Source organism: Megachile rotundata, chromosome 1, assembly GCF_050947335.1.
Source record: "Megachile rotundata isolate GNS110a chromosome 1, iyMegRotu1, whole genome shotgun sequence".
NCBI lineage: Eukaryota > Metazoa > Arthropoda > Insecta > Hymenoptera > Megachilidae > Megachile > Megachile rotundata.
The window spans coordinates 1,762,490-1,785,928 of record NC_134983.1 but is presented as its reverse complement, the minus strand read 5'-3'; the positions used below and the strand labels follow the sequence as shown (position 1 = coordinate 1,785,928).

General features: G+C 28.7%; 2 protein-coding genes across 10 annotated transcripts in view; one reads left to right on the top strand and one right to left on the bottom strand.

Annotated features, from left to right (window-relative positions):
- mnd (L-type amino acid transporter minidiscs) overlaps positions 1 to 13,674 on the top strand; it is a 109,341-nt gene extending 95,667 nt beyond the window's left edge. For 3 of the 4 annotated variants that reach the window (XM_076534173.1, XM_076534182.1, XM_076534168.1), the window contains 4 exons: positions 515 to 715; positions 5,136 to 5,285; positions 6,079 to 6,256; positions 6,919 to 13,674. In XM_076534173.1, coding sequence (XP_076390288.1) covers positions 515 to 715; positions 5,136 to 5,285; positions 6,079 to 6,256; positions 6,919 to 6,980 — 591 coding nt within the window. In that variant the 3' untranslated portion in view covers positions 6,981 to 13,674. The remainder of the gene's footprint in view (positions 1 to 514; positions 716 to 5,135; positions 5,286 to 6,078; positions 6,257 to 6,918) is intronic. The other variant, XR_013038933.1, reaches the window with a different exon arrangement.
- A 597-nt stretch (positions 13,675 to 14,271) lies between these two features.
- Positions 14,272 to 23,439, bottom strand: part of LOC100882551 (ubiquitin-conjugating enzyme E2Q-like protein 1) — a 41,092-nt gene continuing 31,924 nt past the window's right edge. For 5 of the 6 annotated variants that reach the window (XM_012281588.2, XM_012281587.2, XM_012281584.2 and 2 more), the window contains 2 exons: positions 15,685 to 16,092; positions 14,272 to 14,809 (listed from right to left, as the gene is read on the bottom strand). In XM_012281588.2, the coding sequence (XP_012136978.1) occupies positions 14,681 to 14,809; positions 15,685 to 16,092 (537 nt within the window). In that variant the 3' untranslated portion in view covers positions 14,272 to 14,680. Of the gene's footprint in view, positions 14,923 to 15,684; positions 16,093 to 23,439 lie in introns of all 6 variants that reach the window. The other variant, XM_076534233.1, reaches the window with a different exon arrangement.

The following is a 23,439-nucleotide window of genomic DNA, read 5'->3' as shown; positions in this document are numbered from 1 at the left end:
GCTATATTAGGAACTAAAAATTTGTTAAATCGTATCAAAGGAACCGCGATGAGTTTCGTGTTATTTCGCAGAAAGAGACGTTTTGAAAGAGACGCACTGCGGGAGGGAAACAAGTGTTGCACTGTAGGAGCATTTACTGTAATACAACACTCGAGTGTTTTAATATTAGGTCGCGTTTTTAATGAGTTGTAAAATAATAGTTAATATATTTTTTGTAACCTAACACATGTATGTAATAAATGTTAACTTATCCTTTTATTACTAAAAATGACTACGCTTAATAGCCTTCTAATGGAAAGTATTTACATTTCGAAATAACAGGCATGTAATGGAAATTCTTAGATAACCGTTTAAAAATACCTACAAATCATATCGCATTATCAGTAAACTTTTACGAGCAAATTTTCTTTTATTTTATTGTTCAATGTATAAGCGAAACGATTAATCGTTCGTACAGTTCTTTTTTTTTTAATCGCTCTATAAAATTACAAAACAAATTATTATTTTTTTGCAGACGTTCGGCGATAAATTACTTGGGATCATGTCTTGGATAATGCCATTTTTCGTCGCCTGCTCAACGTTTGGAGCGTTGAATGGTGCAATATTCGCATCGTCACGATTGTTTTTCGTTGGAGCCCGTAACGGTCATTTACCCGCCGCTATTGCTCTCATCAATGTCCGAAATTTGACACCGATGCCATCTCTCATCTTCCTTGTAAGCCTGCTTTGTTGATCAACAGTTTGTATACTATTAAATGAAAACGTGAAACGTAGCAAAGAACGACAATGAACATAATTTGAATTATGTTGTATAATACATTGACTTCCTAAACATGGATTACGTTAAAAATAATTTTTTAAAAGAACTTAATACAGCGTCAGCCAAACAAACAGGAAATAATTACTATTATCGGATAAATTAAATGGATATTATGTTTATTATGATATAACGGAGCAGAGATTATACGGGACTATAATTTTAAACCCATCTTGTTTAATCCATTTCACAATTTTTTCCATTTCCACAGTTTCAGTTAGGGCTCTGTATACGAAAGTCCACTGTAATGGTATGATGATATGCAGAAAGTGATAACATATTTTCTACTCACTCTATATTACTCAGAAATAGATATTTAACAACTCATTATTATGTTAATTTATAAATAATTACATAAATACACTAATTGTATAAACATAGATAAGTATTACTATTAATCAGAGTATCTTAGTTTTTTACTGCTAAACCCTTTGTTAAAAATAAACCCTTTGTTTTAAACCCTTTGTTAAAAAATAATAGTGATAATATAAAATGTCTTCAGTCTGATTTATTTGTATGTAAAATTTTGATCGCTATATTCTACAGGTAAAAATGATTTAAAAAAGTGTTACATAAACATAGGTTCTTAAATGTTTTATTGAAAGACAATGTGGAATGTATGAAACGCTAATGGAACATTTTTTCTTTCAATGCGGCATACGAATAATTGCCGACTTTCATATTTTTTGCTAAGAATGCGTTCTAAAACTTGTTCATACAAACATTTATTCTTATGTTTCTTTATAGATATATTAGTAAAGTTATGCGGAAAAAATTGAAGCATACTATATGTAATATCGAACAATAAAGCATTCCGCTATCATTTCTTACTCTTGTTACAACTTTTTAACAGATTGTTTAAAACTCTATGTTGATGTAATATTCTTTTTTTTATTAGAATGTGCTAATACCATTTGACGATGAAATACTGGTACACTCTGTATATTTGTGTGCCTAAAATATCTTTTTAAAGACCTAAAGAGAACACAGTACTTAATAAATTTATGTAATAATAACATGTTAACGTTTATAAAACATAAACCTAATTCAAGAATATCACAGTGTATTGATATACTGACAATAAGAGACAATCAGATAACAGATAACAGCGTTAATACTGATCGACATATGTGGATTAAATCAACAACGATAATGCACGTGTCTGCATATGTATTAAATATGGTGAGTTAATTCGTTCGAAGTGTATGAATGTTATACAAAATAATAATTTTCTCGGTAAGACTTTACTTTAATGTCCTAAAACTTTGAGTACATATCATATGCCATTTCATTCGTTTTGACATGCTAAATATGAACACAATCGTCCTTTTTAGCACCTATTATTAGTTTTTGAGTTCCTTATAAAAAACTTTCATAGTGATACATAGAAAATTTATTCATATTTCTTGAACTATAACACAGTCAGCAAAACTACTTGCAAATAGTTGTTTTGATTGATTATTGTTGTGGGCATCGACTACAATGGTCATTAGCCCGTAGTTTTCCTATCACAATACATATTGTGACTTTCACATTTCTTTTTATATCTTTAGCGTATGTACATATATTGCGATGGTCAAATTTAAATGTTAAAATATTGATAAATATGACAAATTGGATGAAATATTTAAATATTTTTCTTAGCAATCATTTAATATACTTCTTTTTTCAGATGGCATTATTTTTTAAATCATATGGTAAATTATATTTCTATTTTTTTTATAGTAACTCATAGATATTACAATTTTTCTACACTGTGGAAATTATTTCAAAAAATTCAAAATAGCGTTGCCATGTTGTAATTAAAAATATATATTCAAAAAATGTATTTCCTCTATAATGTATGTTTTATCTTGTAATTTTAAATACAATTATCTGCTTGTAATTTCATTTATATTTAGACATCAGCATTATTTGTAAGCAATTAAATTTCAAGGAATTTTTATAATTAAGTATATTTCTGATACGACCACTTCAAAAATTTGTTAAAATTGAATAATAATTTCTGAATTAAATAAAACGATAAATAATTATTGAAGTAATTACCTACAGTAGATGAAATTAAATTATTAAAACTATTTACAGTGAGTATCAATGAAAATCGTTACTTAAATATACTTAGATATTTGTAATGTAATAACAATTTACATTTATTTGGAAATGTTCATAAAACTGTTCAGTAAAAAAATGATATAATAATCATTATTGTAATAGTACAAAATCTCTTTAAAGTAACAAAATCGCAATTGTTGTTCAAATTCAACTTTCTCAAAAACTGTGAGCAATAAAAGAGCAGTTTTTAACCTATTTCGCTCACAAAGTTTATTTATTTATTACATATCTAAGGAAGATTTTAATACCGGGAGAAGTAGATGTTCCATCTCACAATTAGGATAGGGTATATCCATTCATTTGAAAGATGCAAATAAACCATTTTTATAAGGAATTCTGTATATTTTTTTATTTGTATGAACTAATTAAAACGTTTTGCGTAAAAAATATTAATATGTAATGTTCAAAAATTAAAAATTAAAGTGCTTACTACGCGCAGGTGGACATTCGAAATATCTTTAATAATCTAATTTCATGACATATAAAAAATTCAAGATACCTCTCGAAATATTGGTATTTAAAATATTACACACTAACATTATTTTACTCGTAATTTGGAACTTTGAAGCTTGAACTTGTAAATTTGTAAACTCAGAGATTCAGATTTCAAGAAACTTGCACATTTAGGAATTCAGAAAATTTCAAAATTAAAAGCTCAAAAATTTGACATTATTATTCGTATAAAACTTGAACTTTTCGTAGTCTATTGTTGGAACAAAAGGGAAGTATTTTAATCACGAATATAGTCATCGTTCGATATTAAATGTCCGATCGAGTTCATTATCAGTACTTCTCACACTTGAAATTTGTCATATTCAAACGAAATATTATTCATATGTTAATCAAATTGATTAACATACTCTATATTTTTGTAACTACTACAGCAATAAGAAACAGCAATTCCACTAGAAATTCAAGAAATCCATTGAAGCATAGAATGTACACATATTTATTAATTTATGTTTAAGAAAAAATTATAAATTCATGATTATATCTGTGATCCATCTTATTAAATTGCATGTCTATTTGGAAAGTTACTTGTCATAAATCCTTGTTACAAATTCTGAAAGGAAATATTATTTTTTTTAAATGAAACTTTGGGACTTTACATTCTAAAGTTTAGAATGTTTGAAGTATGGAATTTTTATTATTTGAAACTCTAAAGTTCATAATTTCGGAATTTGAGGTTATGAAAATGGAAAACTTTGAGACATTAAAATTTGGATACTTTGGATCTTTATTATCTTAAAACTTAAATGTTTTAATTTAAGTATGTCAAAGAATTGAAATTTGAAAGATTTTTTTAAAGAGAATTGTTAAAAGTTTCACAGTTATTTTATCAGTTTTAAAAGTCCTGCATTTCTAAAGTTACAAATTTCAAATTTTAATCTGTCTAAAACTCTAAAACTAAAAAATTTCAGAACTCCAAAGACTCAACGACCTAATTTTAAAAATTGCAAAATACCAAAGTTTAAAAACTTCAAAATCTTAGACTCAAAATTCTGAGATTTGGAAACCCTGAAATCCCAAATTTTCTAAAGTCCCAGAATTTTTTAAACGCTAAAGTATAAAAATTCTGAAATGTGAAAGTTTTAAAATACCAAAGTTTCTAAGGCTCAAACTGCCAAAATTTCTATATTTCTAAGTACTTAAATCCTACACAATTACTATACATTTTAATATTAAATACATATGTACTTTTAAAGCTTGAAATTTTATTTAAAAAATTGTATCGTGCAATGTATTATGTGTTCAAATTAACGAGAAACATGGAAATTACAGTAAAATAATAAGGAGACCAATTTTCGTTTATATAATTGCAAAAGATCATAGTGGCAAATACAAAGGACTACTAATTAAATATAATGTCCACTAATAATTTCTTTTGTAAATATTTAGTATTGCACTTGGAAACTCATTTACTCACAAACTTAAAAGGATTAATGTTCCGCAATCAATATCTAATGCAAAAATCTATAAATGATGGTAAAAAATAATTATTTTTAAATGTATGATAATGGGATGATTTACTTTAATTTATTATTTTATTGTTTATATTGATTATCTAATATACAGTATTAGTATAAAAAAAGAGAAGTCAATGTAGTTACTAATCACAAGTAATAAATATACAGGTTTAATTTTTTTGTTCGCTCTTGTACTCGAACTCTGGCTCCAAGCGCTAAACTATAATTTCCGTTTCTAGTGCATTATCACCCTGGCACTTCTGATCATAGAGGATGTCTACGTGCTAATCAATTATGTCAGCTTCGTTGAGGCTCTGTTCACTACACTCTCCGTGTCTGGTCTCCTCTGGCTTCGCTATAAAAGTCCGGATCGCGAACGACCGATAAGGGTATGTTTATCAGAATTTTTCATTTCCAAGCATTATAGAGTGAAATGTACTATTTGGTTTAAACAAAAGATTTTCCATCCTGTATAAGCCATTTACAAACTAATAAAATTGCATTTATAAATGATATTATTAATTCGATTTTTATATTATTAATTTTGATCGGAAATTCATAATCAGTGACTTTAAAAACTTAACAGTATATAATTTAATGCAAATCATTTTGGATCCAACATTTTGAATTACTAAATTTTTATCTCGAATTTGAAACCAGCGACCACAAAAACTCCGTTGTAATAAATTTCATAAACATTATTCGTTTCTTAAGAACTTCACAAAAATATTCTAGTAAAAAATTTCATAAACGTCCATCGAAAAAAAAATGAGATGACTTTAAAGAGTTAACAAATACTTTGTAAAGTTGTTGAGTTTAATAAACATTTAACTATGATAAAAATCAATAAAAAGGAAAGAAAGTAGATTAACATCAATGAAATATTTATAACACTTTCAGAAGTTGTTTCATATTTATTAAAAAATATTTTAATTCGAATAGATTTACACATAGCACAATTTGTACCTTTATTATTCTACAAACTTAGTAGAGAAATCTTACTGTGCAATGAAATTAAAGAATAGTTTGAATACAAATTATTTGAACACTTCTCTCTAACATAATGTGCAATTGAATTAATTAAAAAAAACCTGCATATTTCAAGGAAAAAATGGACTACGTTGCATTGTTCAAAAACTTTTAATAAGAATAATATTATTATTTCTAAAATTTCAATTACAGGTTTCAATCGCATTCCCGATCATATTTTTCATAATCTGTGCTTTCCTGGTTACGCTTCCTTGCTATGTATCACCCTGGGAAGTTGGAGTAGCAGTAATAATCATTTTATCTGGTATTCCTGTGTACTGGATCTTTATTCATTGGAAACAAAAACCTAAATTGCTTGTAAGGACATCCCGTAAGTAACAATTATTTTATAATCAATTCTTAAAAAGGATAAATCTATATCAATTAATTAAACTCATGTACGTTTTCATTTGTAAGTTTATTGAAAATAAAAGAAACATTTTGATAAAACAAGGACAACTTATAAAATTGTAAATTTCGTTAATATTGGTTTTGTGTATGTTTTGATACATACGTTCATTTTAAAAATTATTTAGATGCAACGTGTTTAAATAACTTTAACATCCCCTATAAATTTAAAAATTACTCTATTGCAAACAACATTAAAAGTATTAACAATAAATTATTCTTTATTTGACAACTATATTTCAATTACTTTCTTATATCATCGTAAAGAAAGAGTAAAGTTTTAAAATCTGAACACATGACTCTGAAACCTGAATTTATACGTGTATTCCGCCTTCTATGGTGAACACGATCCTCCATATGTTGCAAAAACTATTATCAATTTAATTACTACCAAGTTAATCTGACGATGAAGAAGTAACAGTAACTTAAATTAAAACAACCTTGGCAATATACTTCAATAAATTTGCACAATGAATGAAAAACTAATAAAAATTCGATATAATACAAAATATTAAAGTTCAAATTCAAATATTAATTGAATGAAGGAATAATCTCAAAACTGTGTTGTTATTGTTTTTGTTGTAGATAATCTCAACATGATGTGTGCAAAACTGTTTATGTGCGTACAAGAAGAGAAAAGCGATTGATCACTAAGTGTCTTTTTAATATTATGTACCTATAAAGTAGTGCTGTGTAAATTGATCGGTATTTTGCCTTTAAGTTGACAGTTCACTATTTCTACCGATTCCGTGTAGTAATTTATCTAACAACTAGATAAATATTTTATTTTAATCTAAAATAGATTCGAACATATGTATAGTCTCCGCCATGATATGGCAAGGTTATAAAATTCTTCAAAAGACGAAATTAAAATAATTTGCGTGTTAAAACAATAATTACTACTGGGAATGGGTTCGAACCGAATTTTTAAATTGTCGAAATTCAAGTCCGAAGTTTTATGAAGTTCCAAAACTATTAAACTGATGATTTTGTTTTGCAAGAAAAATAATTTACTTTAAAAACAGACGTGAACAAAATTTGTCAAGATCACATTCATCACACAAATGATTCGTTATTTATTGATTTTATACGTTTTCTTATCTAGGTTTCAAGAGTTTCGAATCAAAAAAGTGCAAAGCTTTGAATTCTTAAAACTTTTATATAATACGAAGAATTTTGAGATTTTGATGTTTCGAGGAACCCATCCCTAATAAGTATATACGCTTATGCATACTGTTGATTAACAAGCAGCACGCTAATAAACGCAGTATGTTTATTACTATCCAGGGGTAGTCAGTTCTTCAATTTAACAATTTTAACAATTCTAACTCTCTAAACTTTCAGATTTCTACATTTCCAAATTTGAAATCTTTAAATACTTATATTTCTAAATTTAATAATTTAAAATCCCAGTGTATCCTCCGATACTTATCATTGCGTACATCGTATGAAACCGGTGACTGTAAACACTTCTATAAGTACTTGACCTGCTCATCACTGCTATGTACTTACAATGTATTAAGATAAAATCTTAAAATAGAATGCAGCATTCGATTCTGAAAATTTCGAATTCATCGGATAACTCTTGCCAAAAATTTCTTCTCTGACCTCGTTATATTATGATGGAGAATTTACCCAGTCATCACTTGGTGCCTCTTCTTGAGTATTTCTTTTCATTTATAGATTCAATAAAAATGTTACTTGCAATTTTCTGAATTATTTCCCTTGAAAGTTGGCAAAATATCATCCTAAATTCCGGTCAATTTACAAGGCAATACCATAAATACAGATAGACCAGGTACAACATTCCAAGTTGCTTTGCATAGAATGTATAAACGAATCTATCGTACGTGATATTACTTGAATATGTCAATTAGTAGAATTCATCAGCCGCATGCTGTAACAAATTGTAATATCCCGTTTGAAGTGAATCACAATTAATTTTTTCGTAAGCCGTTTTGTTATTGAAAAGAAATGTTTTATGTAAAATTTATCCTGTTTCAAGATTTCATGGTAATATGTATTTGTTAAATGGAAATATATGTTTTCATTTAGCCATATGTAGCCTACTTCGAAACGAATTTATTAATTAATATAATATGATGATACTGATAATAAGATGTATAATTTAAAATAGAATAAGTTTTATTTCAAATTTATTTTCCCATAACGAATAATGTAGAAGATAATTGCGTAGTACACTTCAAATGGGACACTCTATACAGGGTATTCATGTTACTGACACCATGATTTTTTTGAATATTTTCAATTATCTGACAGAAAAATGTTTCAAATATTTGCAATACATTACTTGTTTTTATAAAAAGTCGATCACTGACATTTTTTTACATAGCGTTATGTATATATTTTTAATTGTGTAGTGGTATACTTGAATTCAGAACACTATTAACGACTCACTGTACTATGACTTGAAATAGCCGCGGCTGTTTAGAATGAAGTTTTTTGTGTTACAATTTATTTGAAACATTTTTCAATCATATTACCGAAAATATACAAAAAATTGTGGTGACAATTATATAAAAAAACCTGTATATGTAATATTTATTCTTCACTAAATCCTTAAACTTCGCTTAACCCTTCCGCTATTATGATGAGCAGATATAGCTGCACACTATAAAACAATCACTATGTATTACGGATTGTAATCAACGCAAATATTTACATTTAAAAATAAAACAAATGTAGTAGACATTTTTCTAACAATCAGAAACAAAAATAACTAAAACGAAAAATATCTTATTATAAACAAAATTTTATAAATGATGAATATACAAATATTTTAGATTAATATACAAATGTACGAAAACAACGTAGACAGTGGTGATTATAGCGAAAGGGTTAAAATTACTTCGAACGTCTTCCCGTTACAAAAGAAAGGAAAAAGAAATAACGGCGCGGTACCTACAATCGATGGAAAGTCGTTTCTTTTTCCACGATTCGGTGACAGTCAGTTTTTTACTGTATGTAAAAGTGTTATTTGAAACGTAAAGTTTTATACAAAATTAAAAACAAGTGATCAAGGGAAATCGAAAGTTAGGCCACGGTAAAGTAACTATGAAAGTCGAAATTCTTCAGTGAATGTACACACTTACTAGTCAATGTATACACGTAATAAAATAATAAGTAAATATATTCGCTAATGATGATGAACATTAACAATTTTAAAATATACTATCTTCGTGAATTTATTAATTGTATACCTAACGTACATATAATCTTCGAAAATCGCATCACTACAGTTTTTCACCTACTCTTAAATTTGAATACAATTTTTTATGCAAAAATGTAAAAAAATGTCTTTACACACAAATTAAAAAAACCTTGCACTAATAAAAAAGTTTTTTTTTAATAATACAAGGTTTTTTTTTAATTAAAAGTAGTTCTTGTTTAAGAACTACGTTCGTATGCTTTAGAATAGAGTTATAATTACAGTTTACAGCTTTAGATAATATATGTAATTAATAGCTGAAAAAAGTGGAAATTTGATTTTTAAACAGAGTTTAATAAGCATATATTCACGCTGTAAAGAAAATATACATTATCTAAAATTAAATAATCACATTTACATATATACTAGCAATGGTACACATTTTTATATTCAATTGATACTTTTACTAAAATCTTACGTGAATACATACATTGACTATGAAGAACTACATTTAGTAAATCTCACACTTTTACGATGAAATATACATATGTACATGTCAGTTTATAAGACATAATATGTAATTATTTTTAAGAGAATTATATTTTATTTTATATCGTTTAATTTTATTTAAAAATTTTAGATATGCATTAGGCTAAATGGTTTGAACTCATAAAAGAAATCATTAATTTTTTAAATTTACAAATATATATGCGATTACAATTATAATACCCTGAATATTTAAATGAGATTCATTTACTTTGATTAATTTTGTACATATTTATGGCTTAATATTAAACAAAATGTAAGAAGTAATTATGTTCGAGCCATTACTTAACAACTTGCTTCAATTGGTATTTCAATTAATCTTATTGATATCTATGTTCTTTAATTATGTACATGCATTCAAATTTTATCTAACTCTAAACATACTTTCGAAATTATTTATTTTATTTTGTAGATAACTTGGAAATGTCAAACCGTAAGACTGCAAAAAGTATTTATATCGCAAGAGCGTACAAAAATTTGCATTGATAAAATTTATCTGATAGTATACTAGACAACTATTAACGCACAAGTTGTTCAAGTTTTAAATCATGACCACATATTCTTTCAAATACTGGCAGAACTTTTTACGAAATTGTGCTCTTTTATAAGTATATGTATTTGTAAGTATTGCACCTAATTGAAATAACTATAAATAATAGTCATCAAATACAAACGCATAATATTGTAATATAAATATTATAATCATAGATATTTAAACTATTTTTAATTGTATATACAATACGAGAGAAATTATAAATTATTTATCGTAATTCATTATATTGTTAAAGTGTTTCTTTTAATAGGTGTTTCTTTTAATAGGTAATCGCTATTAACGTTTTTCATAAACCACTAAAAGTAATTTCTCTGTTACATTGTCTTTTAGTAATCATGTTTATTAATATAATACATAAGACGTCTAAAAAAAGAAGTGGTCTGACGATACTACAATATGTAATATGTATATTTTATTAATATTGTTTTTATATTGGCACAAAATTTTTTTGTGTATAAGTATTGCTTTTAATAATATATAACATATGTGGTTAAATTATGCATTTAAAACAAAAATGTTGAATCGTAATTTTAGTTCCATCGCGTTAAGAAATGCTGAATTTTTATAAAAGAGAAAATATTATAAAACTATCGTCTTTTGTGTGTCTTATCACATCAATTATATGTAGATTTACCGTTACTTGTACACCACGGTAATTTTTTACTTTATTTGAATTATAAGTTTTGAAGGAGTATTTTCCATAAAATTATTAACGCCTATTATAACATTTGCAAACGTGTTCAAGAAAATAATAACAGATAATGTGCCTCATATGTTATGCGAGTAATAAAATTTTGTAAAACAGTAGAAGAATTGTAACTCGCATTCAAAATGAGCACTCATGGTTTTCAAATAAATGAATGTTCGTTATAAAAATGGATAATGTCAAACAACTCAATATTAATAGTGCCATATTTTGAATATGAAAATGTTTAGATGTAATTAATATTAAATATATGATTTGGAAACAACACATTTTAAACATTATGTTTTAGAATAGCAGTGATACAACATGATTTCTTTTTTAACAGTTAGAGAAAATTTAGTAATTTTATACTGAGGTAGAGTCAGTTTGATATGGTATGTTTATGGTGTAAGCATGAATACGTAACATTGTTGCTGCTACATGGAGGATGCGAACTATTAATAAACAGTGAGTTTTATTACCCTTTTTTAATGTCCTAAGTACAAAATATGTAGAATTTTCAAGATATTGATCTTCGAAGTTATCACTTGATGAGTTTCGTTTATAAAATAAATATAAACTATATATGTAAAACACGTTACATTGAAAGAAAATAGTATATTAATCAGTGAATATATAAGAGAAGAAAACATAAACAACAAATATTGCAGTAACACGAACAATAAATACTGTACCATTACAACAAATTTTTTTTTAATTCGGTTGTTCCAAAAATAGGTAAAAATCCGTTAAATAAAATAAGAAACTAAGTACAAGATTTTTATTGCATATATTTGAATGCTTTCATACATTTACTTTGACTTTTACATATGTATAAAATATTGGATAAATGTTGCAATAAATATGTATATATTTTTAATAATTTACAATAAGTACAGTATATCATGTATGTATGTATATGTTACGGTGAAAGACCGAAAATGGAGAATGTTGACATTCACCGGTCGACATATATCAAATACGTCTGTAAAAGACCGAATATTTTATTACATTCTTGTACATTCGGACCTTAACCGGTGTATGTCGACAATCACAGATATGCTCTGGTGGAGGTCCAAAAGAGAGGAGCCGACAAAGAAGCGACTGGTTCTCTCCTGCCAAATCCTGTGTTCTGCTGGGAGTCAGTCAGCTTTGTCAATCTTATGCAAGCTTTGATAATGCGAGCAACGTTTTCTTAATTTTTTTTTCCAATACCGTAATTTATACTGAATGGATACTGCAGTAAATCGTGATCTTTTTCTTGAAAAGTTAAATGCATTAATTGCGGGTAAACGAGAAGACAATTGTTTTTATTTTTCTCAAGAAAAGTACTCTAAAATACTTCCTGAATTGGTTTCTGCTAAAACTAAGTGCAACACACCTTTGGATTACAGACGATTAAAACGTTTTGACGTTTTAAAAATTAATGATGAAAGGAAATTAATTGTACCATTAAAATCAGGGGAAACGAATATACAGTATTATGTTACCAATGAAAAATTGTTCAGTATACTATATGAAACTCACGCCAGAATAGGCCACGGAGGAAGAACACGTATGCTTAGAATGTACTATGTGTTTTATAAATTCTTGGTGTCTCCTCTCAGAAAGAGAGGCGAAAAAGTTACGTCATCCTTGTGACGTTTTATAGCGACTGAATTACGGAGAAGAAAATATAAATCTCCGACATGTTCAACATTCACCATTAGTGCATGGTGAATGTCGACATTTACCGGCGTAAGTCAGAAATAAGGGTATTTAGCAAATATTTCGGACATACACCAACCGACTATGTGAATGTCGACATTCACCAGATTTCGGTCTTTCACGGTAGCATATACATATTATGTATAGATATTAGTACAGTAAAGTTACTATAATTTTCAGAATATTGGAAGTTACACGATGCTGACTACGCAAGAAAGTTTAAAATATAACTGATTAATTTTAAAAATCACCTACTATCAGAATTCATTGTAAGGTAACAAGTTGTGCTTGTTTCTATCATATCATGTTAAAAGAAATAGAAAATTCGATAACAAAATACATGAAAGCTATAATCTTCTACTTTTAGTTTGATAAATTGCAATAATTGTAAATATATTATAACATATGGTTTTTAACACATATAATACAGTAACGTGCTCAAAATTTGATGTTGAAGAATACCAAATTCAGCGTGTAATAATATTTTTAACATAAATTTGATCAAATTCATTGGGTGAACAAACAAAATCATTTGAGCAGTCAAATTTAAAAGAAAAACTCTTAAGTTGCTTCATAAATAGTTAATTTATAGTAGACAATTCACATATACATAATGCAGGAACAGAAGGTATGAATACAAATTTATATATTAATAAAAAATATTAGTTTTAATTAAGAGAATTTTGTAAAATTTGTTTTCTTTTCCTTTTTGGGTATTAAAGATCCTTTGTCCCCCGCCCCTCCATCGCTACCTTTTCTCGTTTGATTCCGCCAATGTTATAATTATATTTTAATGCTATATCGGTTAAAAGTTTACCCTATAAAAATTGATGAACTGAATGGATGATCATCTCTTATTATTATAAAAAAATGAGTATTGTTATGCATACTTCAGTAACAAGTAATTATATTACAAATAACAACGATTACTTCGTACGAATTCTTAATATGTACAGTAATAATATATAATAATATATTAATATAATTTATTAATATTTTATATTTATTAACAAATTGGCGGCAAATTACGTATAAATAAAACATTTAAGTGCCACGGCTCGAAACGTCCCGACGCCAATATGTTGATGTATTTTGTCCGCTTATTCTGTGCTAATCTTGTTACTTTGCTATGTTAATTATGTAATTATCACAAAAAAATTGGAGTCCCGTATGGTAGTAAGTATTATCCGTTGAGAGATGAAAAATGTAGCCTTATATTACACTAACAAAAATATTTACATATAGTTTTAAATAACTATTTAAAGATTACAAAAGACATTTGAGCACGGTATGTTTATTATTAATAACAATGTCATGGTAACTTTACAATAATTCATTTGTTACAAAACTGATAAATAAATTTGTAATACTATAATAACGAAACAGCCATACATTTTAACGTTACCGTTTTTACATACATTGATGTATAAGGTATATTGATGTTTTTACAGAATCAGCCGATTTGAAAACCTTTTCAAAATTTTACTTCTGCCTTGTTTCTCCTTTCTCAAATATTGTATAATCAGTTGCATGTAGAAGTACTATACTAATATAATTGTGGTACAATTACATAATTAGTCAGAAAGGAGCTATAATAATACTCATCAAATTTATACTCATAAAAACAGCACGCAGCGGTATTTTAAATAACAGTCAAGTCTTTTGTTTCTTACAGTCACTTGCAAGATTAACCTTCTGCAAGTGGTGGCGTTACCCATCCGTACTTTTCGTGAGTTTTTACGAGACTTCTGAAGGATTCTTCAGCAGAACGTCTATTAAATTCTTTGTTCGTTTTCGACTTCCTTGCTATACGGCCCTAAAACATTGAACAACATTAGAACTATTCACATACATTAATCTATTTGAATACGTGAATTAAAATACATCCCTAAAATTGCTCGTTCTATGTGGATATCAAATAATGTTACACTGTAATGGAAAATGTTAAGTGCTGATTTAAAAGATAACGATAAAATATTCTAGCATTTATTATATTAATTTTTTAATTTAATACAACACCTAAAATATATATATATATAGAAACTCAAATTGTATCCTATGTTAATTCAAAATTAATGCAATTATGATTTTTAGTAGAAGCATTCACAATATTAAAATTAATTTCACTAATTATTGAAAAATATTTTAATAATACTAAAATAGAGAAAACTAAAAGAGGAAAAGCGAATCACAGCTTTAAAGTTCACTCTTTTTGAGTTGTGGTTTTAAAGTTTTATGTTATAATTTTACTATAATGTATATACAATAATAACAGCATGCTTGTTATGTTTGATTATATTCATAAAAATGGTATTTACTTAGCAAATTTATACCATTCATACTGGCATGATACTGGCATGATATTGGCATGGTACTAACATGTGACTTTTAATAATATTAGTTAAAAATTTAAGTGTTCAATTTAAAAATTTATAAAGTTCATAAATCCTAATATTGAAAATTTAAAGCTATGTAAATTTTAAAATTTAAGAACTTCTGAACTTATAAAATTCCTTGAAACTTGAATTAGAAACTTTGTGAAGTTGAAAATTAAAAAATCTGCAATATTACTAAATCGAAAAAGGAAGTTGAAATGTTTGAGAATTTTTAAACTGCTAAATGTAACGAAAAATTTAAAACTGTTCTTATAAATAATATTAGAATACAGATTTCGTATTAAAATGATTTCACCTGGCCCTTAACGATGCTCGCTGCAAACTGCGTGATGACAGCTTCAATAGTGTACGCACTAGCCCATCCTCTTGGCGTAAGAAGTTCCATACAAATAGCACCACCTTCCATTACAAAACCCTTTTCAATTCGAGGTGAAATAACGCGCATAAATGGAGGGGCGAATGGGAAATTCTCCGGAAACACCACGTGAAGAAGTATATAAGGTATATTGAGCTCTCTCATGTCAGCTGCTAGTTCGCTTTCTGGATCAATTTTATGCAGCCTCACATGCCATTCAAACAAATTATCATTGACTAGTTCTGCGGTAAAGGTGGATTCTAATCGATGCTGTGTTCTCTGGATTTCACTAAGTTCCTTCATCAATCTACGCAAACGAACTCTTTTATCTGGCACTGCAACAATTCCCTAAAACAGTTTTAAAATCATATTATATTTTATAATGGAAATGTATAATTGGATGTATTTCATAAATAATTAATATTAATATAAAATAATGGAAAGTAACTCAATCATTATCTTAATAATAAGTAAATATTTATGCATAAATGGAAATATATTTTGAGTGTCATATAAGCTTCCTTTGGCTAACACGTGTAAGAAAAAGAACTTCGCCCAGCTTATCTTCAATTTCAATACACGTACTCGGTGTCCCAATTTTTTCCAATCAAATTTTGCAAGCGTGTTCTGAACGCAAAAGTAAGAAAAAAATGTTATATGAACATGTGCTCTTAAATGTTTTATTAAAGAGTTATAACTAATAATACAAAATTATAATGAACTGGCATTTCGTTGACACAGCATACGAACGTATTATGAATATATCTATTTCTATTTACATAAAATCTTGTCTGCTTGCTCTGGCAGTTGATATCCACATTTTTTATTAACGTTTTATTAATGAATTAACATATAACATATATGTATGTTCATACAATATTTTTTCTTACTTTTTCGTGCAGAACACGCTGGCAAAGATTGGTCGGAAAAAACTGAGATACCCTGTATATTCAAACAATTTAATTAACAGTTTATTACAAAGATTTAAAATAACATTAACTATTTTGTCGTATTTAACTATAAAAATATTCTTATTGCAAAGACAAAATTCAGAGTACACATTAGCACATTTTTAAATTGCAGAAATACTACATATCCATAAATTCAATGTTAGTACTCCTGGTAGGCAGTCTAATAAAATATTTTTCTAAGTACTGTTATTAAACAACTAAAAGCAAACAACTGGTTGTTAGTAGTATATTAAGCACTGAAATAGCCTACAAGAAAAGATCAGATATTTCAGTATGAAAATTATTTTCAAACGACATATCGTGTAGGCCACATAGTAGAATTTGAAAAATTATAAACAAATATATATACGAAAGTATAGTTCGAAAAAAAATGTTATTGTTAGATGTCAAATAATTTGTAGATAAAGAAATGAACATAACTTCATGAGTAAATATGAGAAATTTAATATCTAAAATTCAATCACGTATTAATAAAAGTATTAACACAAACATGTTTTTTAAATATTTTGAAAAGCAATATTAGAGAATCGGCAGAAAAATGAAAAATACCGCATTTGATCCACATCCTGTTGAATTAGTTTTCAATAGGACAATGATCCTAATGAAATCATCATATCCAGCCCAGAAACGATATTTATACATATAAAGTTTCAAAACTGTGTCCAAACTTCTTTCCAATCCCAATTTCAACCAGGTTAAGCATGTTTGAGAAGAATTAAGAACGAAAATATAACAAAATAATTGAATAATAAAAGAGAGCTTTAAATCAAAACTATACGATGCATAGAAAAATATTTCTTTATTTTCTGAAAAAAAAAAAAAAAAATTGATTCTATCTTTATCATGGTATTTGTAAATAGTAATTTGGAGTTACTATATATACAGGGTGTTCGGCTACTGGTGGGCATAATTTTAGGGGGTAGTAGTTGGGGTGATTCTGAACAATTTTTTCCTTTACCAAAATGCTGGTTAAAGCTTAGTTTTTGAATTATTAATGAAAAACACTGACCAATGCCAATCTTTTTTGTACGAACGTTTTTCGGATTTCGTGCTAATAATTTTCCGAAACGTTTGACACATGTACTCAAAGCATAACACAATTTGTTGTCTTTCTTGAGTACCTTCTTCAACTGTAATATTTACTATTTCGTTTGATCTGATTAGAATTGTTCTGAAACTTTTAGTCATTGAAATAAATTAAAAAACATCAGCAGACATCAGCGAGTCTTGGGTTTCTTCTTCACTTCCATTGGCATTTAAACATAATTAAATAATTATAATATTACCACAATTCCTATCATTTTATTCCAGATAATTGGCAGAATAGTTTGGTATAAAAATAAAGTGAATAGACGCAATTATAAGACTGTGAAACATTTCCAAAGATGAAAACTTACAATTTTCCTTTAAGTCAAATTTTCTCGAAAACGATAACCACTACAAAGAAACAGTTTACGAATTCAAATTCAGTATGAAATAATCTATAAGAGTCATTTACAGATAAATTGCAAAATTGCAAAATTGCAAGTATTAAAAAGTTATCGAGCAATGCCGGTCGTGTTTACTTACTTTTGGAACGTGTATTCGTTGCATACCGCGAATCTTTATTATTTTTTACGAGGAAATGCAGCACTAATGAACATTTTATCAACATAATTATATAGATTATTTCATGTAGTTTCAGTAGATATACAATTTGTTTTTTGAAGTTACATATTTGCTTTGACATTATAGGAAATAGGCGGTGAGATAAAGTAATGATACTCAATTTATATTTTAACAGAAACTTTAATTTAACTTTTGAAGCTCGGAAAGGTACGTCTTTACTAGTCAACGAAAACCGTAAGAATAAGAAAACTCGTCGAAGGAAAAATCCGCTACGAGTCTATAGAACCTATGGGTCCTATAGTTAAAACAAACATCTGCAACCTCTTGAGTCGAAACTCCAACGTTAGTGAAAGTTTACGACCCGATGATTTTTGCTGAAGGCAACACTTATTGTGTTGAATAAATCCAACAGACATAAATGGTTTTTTGCTACAAGCTCAAAGTGTTTACTTACTTTTGTTGCCCACTGTACGCAAATCTTTCGGGTCTGAGGTTTTGCGTAAATTGTACAGGTCCTACATTGATTGATGTCTTGCCCAACGTAGAAAAAGACCGAAAAGAATAAAATATTTTTCAGAAAAAAAATACACCGACTTCGAAATGCACTAAAAAGTATAAAATAATTTCTATTTCCTAATGAAGTAATTTCTATTTCTTTGAATCATACAATTACGTCACAGATATGAATGAAACCTATTTACTCGTTAGGTAGTATATTAAATACATTTCAACCTTTTCGAAGGCGGCGCAAAATTAAAAATACCTCAGTAAACGTTGCTGCCAATAGCCAGTTGATTGTGGTATGGCGTATTGGAAATTAATAAATCTTGAGAAAGAATACGAACCATTATAGATATATCTGGTAATATACGTAAATGTAACGACTGCATCTTCATTTCGCAACGTTTCTGATACATATAAATGAAATTGAATCGACTTCGTTCGCGTGTGGAAGCCATGGATCTAAGAACCTATAAACGGAGTCCACGACGCGGGAATTACCAAATTTGCGGCAGATGGGTTCTATCTTTATAGTATATGCGGCGATCGAGTCTTTCCGTCGCATAGTTACATTCTATATGCACTAACACCTACTTCGCAGCGTGCTGTCGAGTTATATGTATATAAAAAAAAAATAGCTATACAAGCTTTGCCTATGTTCGGCTGCCCAAAAGTTGGCATGTTCAAGAAAATCTTTTAATTTTGCGCCGCCTCCGAAAAGGTTGAAATGTATTTAATATACTACCTAACGAGTAAATAGGTTTCATTCATATCTGTGACGTAATTGTATGATTCAAAGAAATAGAAATTACTTCATTAGGAAATAGAAATTATTTTATACTTTTTAGTGCATTTCGAAGTCGGTGTATTTTTTTTCTGAAAATTATTTTATTTCCTTCTCTTTTATTGCGGCCAGTTGATAAAGGAATTGACGAAGTCTACTTACAGGAACAACTTTGAAAAATCACGGTCGCCATATTTCTTGCAAGGTAAGAATAAATCTTTTCCAATATCAATAGTTATTAACAATTAACGAGTCCCATAAATATCTGTTACAAATGAGATCATCTTGAAAAGATCTTTAAGATTCGAAAAGTTTCATCACGATCGGTGCATTTCTTACATAACAATACCAAAGAATAGGATTTTGCAATAACAATAGTTATTATACATGTATACTGATTTTCGGCCGACAAGACGTGTTTGTAGAAACAGTAGAAAATCGGCGACTGCATGTTGACTCATACACCACCAGAGACACGGAGGCATACGTAGAATTCAATATATTAGTAACAATAGTTTTTCGCTAATAACTCGAAAACTAAAGCTTCCCCTTAATTGCGGATAAGGAAAAAGTTGTTCAGAATCGTGCCCCTGATAACATATTAAAAGGACATTAAAATCGTCCAAAGTTGATTTCAAAACTTTTCAACAATTTTTCGCTAATATCTCGAAAACTAAACCTTTCCGCGAAATTTGTATACGAACAAAATTGTTCAGAATCATGAAAAAAAAATAAAAAAAAAAAGTATACTGATCGAATTGAGTAACCTCCTCCTTTTTCGAAGTCGGTTAAAAAACAAAAGGAGTATCTCGCTACAGCCATCTTGCTTGTTTACATCAGCGTCTGTCTCAAACTTGCTTTCCAATAATGGTTTCGATCATGAAATCAACCATGAGGCTTAATAATTGCAAAAATGAAGTGTTTACGGGTACATTACTCACCAGTAGACTTCACCACAGGGTAATCAGGTATTTTTGGACAACAATAAATACCGCACGTTCAATGACGTTGAATTGTGGAAGATACAATGTTGAGACAGATGCTAATGTAGACAAACGAGATGGCCGTAAACAAACAAATGCAACTCTACGTACTTAGTTTTATTCTCAGGATAATAAAAGGTTTGATTGATGTAATAGAAAAATGTATGTTAGAGAATAAAATGCAATTGTACTTAACGAGTGCACCAAGTAAAAAATAAAAAATAAATATAACAATAAAATTATACACAATAATCTTATAATAAGTTCGAACATATTATGCCGCACGATGTTTTCCTCTGTTACTGTTTTCTATGTTGGAATCCGGGTTGAGGAATAAAACCACTTTACTATACTAAAAGTTTATTGGATTTGAAACCTCTATGGTTACGCCGAACTCAACTTTAACAGAAAATCGTGTGAAGAAAAGAAACAACGACCTCCTTGCTAACTTGCAGCAAAACTGATTCTCTGTCTAAACTGCCCGTGGTCAGTGACAATATATATATATATATATCCTCTCTTTAGTGGGGGAGGACGACCTTAGCCCTTATGACTAATAGTGGATGTAGGCTGTTTTTGTTGTTGTGCATCGAGAGAGTCATGGTTTGGCTATGACTTATTATTTGCTTAAGATAAGTCATCCAACATCTATTTTCCCTTAAAAAAGGGTACTAACCGTGCAGTTCCTAAAATCGCTTTATATACTATATGTTGTTCTATATAATAATATAATACCGTAGGAACCCACGAACACTCATAATTTTGTATCGCTAAAACAGTAATATTATTATATTTTAAGTATGTCCAACTAATTTTTCTTCTTTACAACATTCTTCATAAATTATCTGAATTATTCGAATAAACAGACAATATATCATATAACTGATTGGACAATCGAATAAGGACTGCTTCTACGTGAAAAAAATGAATTAAAAAATTTTTTTCATTTGACTTTATTTTCAGAAAATTAACTTTAAAATTCTGTTCGGTACAGAAGACTCGACTCAATAGATTTTAACGTAGTCCACCTATACCCTTGAAAACCACTATCAAAATTATAATGATCAGAGTTATATTCTGTATTCTCCTCGCTTACTTTCCCATTTGTTGCATATAGTTTTTATTTTCTATCAGACTACCGACATGACTGTGTACTGTAATGGAGAATATATGAATGATTCTTGCGTTAGGTACAAGAATCTTTTAAACGCAGCAATTATTGAGATCGATATCTAAACCTCCGACATCCCTGCAGGAGAATTAGATTACAGAACGAACTACATGCTATGGAACACAAGGTTCAAGTTCATTAAAAATCGTTATCGTCGAATTAATATGGTTAAAAAAGAAGAAACATTGCAAGACCCGGACGCCCAAGGAAGTTAGAGAGCGTCTTCTGCTTTCTTCTCCTGGGATGGAGATAACGGCTGCAATCCTGCCGCCGATCGCCATCTAGGGAAAGCGAATGGGACAATACTCCTTGGTTGCATAAGGATAATAGGAGAGAAAGGCTGGAGTATGCCACTGGTCGCCTATCTTATTGTTAGATTATAGAATTTTCGGGAAAAAAACGGCTGGAATTTACTGCCGGTCGCTTGTCAGATTTTAGAACATAGGAGAAAACGGCTGGATCTTGCCGCCAATCGTCTATTAATGGAGAGAAATCTCCTGAACGCCTCCAATATAACATACAAAAATTATTAAATTGCAAAGTCCGAACACCAAAAGCTATGTTCCGTATTCTGTAAATTTTATCTATGATTTTGTAGTATGAAACCTGTAAATTTGTAAATTTGACAAATTGAAATTTTATGTTTTTCGATTTTATAAGAAACTACATTAATATGAATAAATGTATTATTTGTTTTATCTAGAAATTCCTCAATATCCTTTCTGCACAACTGTCCTTCGATGAAGAAGCCTATCCTACAATATGTATAATTTACATTAAAATTGTGGACATTTGCAACAATGTTTAAGTTAACAAAATTTCTAAATAGTAAGCACTTCCACTTATATTATTCCTCCATTTTCCAATTTGAAACCGATTTTCCTGCAAACTTAGTGACCAGACACATGACATATATTACGTTACAATAAAATATTTACATTTCAATTCATCTTCCCACCGTTCATTATGAACATAACACGTCACTCAATAAGTCCCCGGTCTGACACATACATATATGGCGATACTGGTGACAGACCCACGTTATTTTCGAATAATACTAACCTTCAAACAGTACGTGTCAAAATTTCAGGGTATTCTGACCAGTAGCTTAGAAGTTACAGTCATTTTAGTACCCCCAGTTTCGTAATTTTAAAGACAATGGATAGAAAGGAATTTCGTGTGTTGATTAAACACTGTTTTTTAATCGGAAAAAATACTGTTGAAGCCAAAAAGTGACTTCATAAGCATTATAGGGACTCTGCACCAGGGAAATCAACTATCATTGACTGGTATGCTCAATTTAAACGCGGTCATACAAGCATACAAAATCAGCAGTCGTTCCGGAAAACATAAAAAATGTTCATAAAATAGTTTTAAAGGGCCGTAAACTTAAGTTGTGTGAGATAGCTAATGCCTTGAAGATATCAGAAGGTACATTAGAAAATCATTTCAAAATAAGAGACATAATTTTGAAAATTATAAAAAAGCTATAATTTCAGTGTTACTATATATCTTACAATCGTGAAACAATTCTTAATCAACAGATGTAATTCCTTTAATTGCACGTATTCTACATCATTATGAAGATATTACACTTCGCACAAGTACAATTCACGCGTTAAGATTCTCCGTGCGTCGAATACTGCCACCAGTACGCGCCCATAACGCGGATCAAAT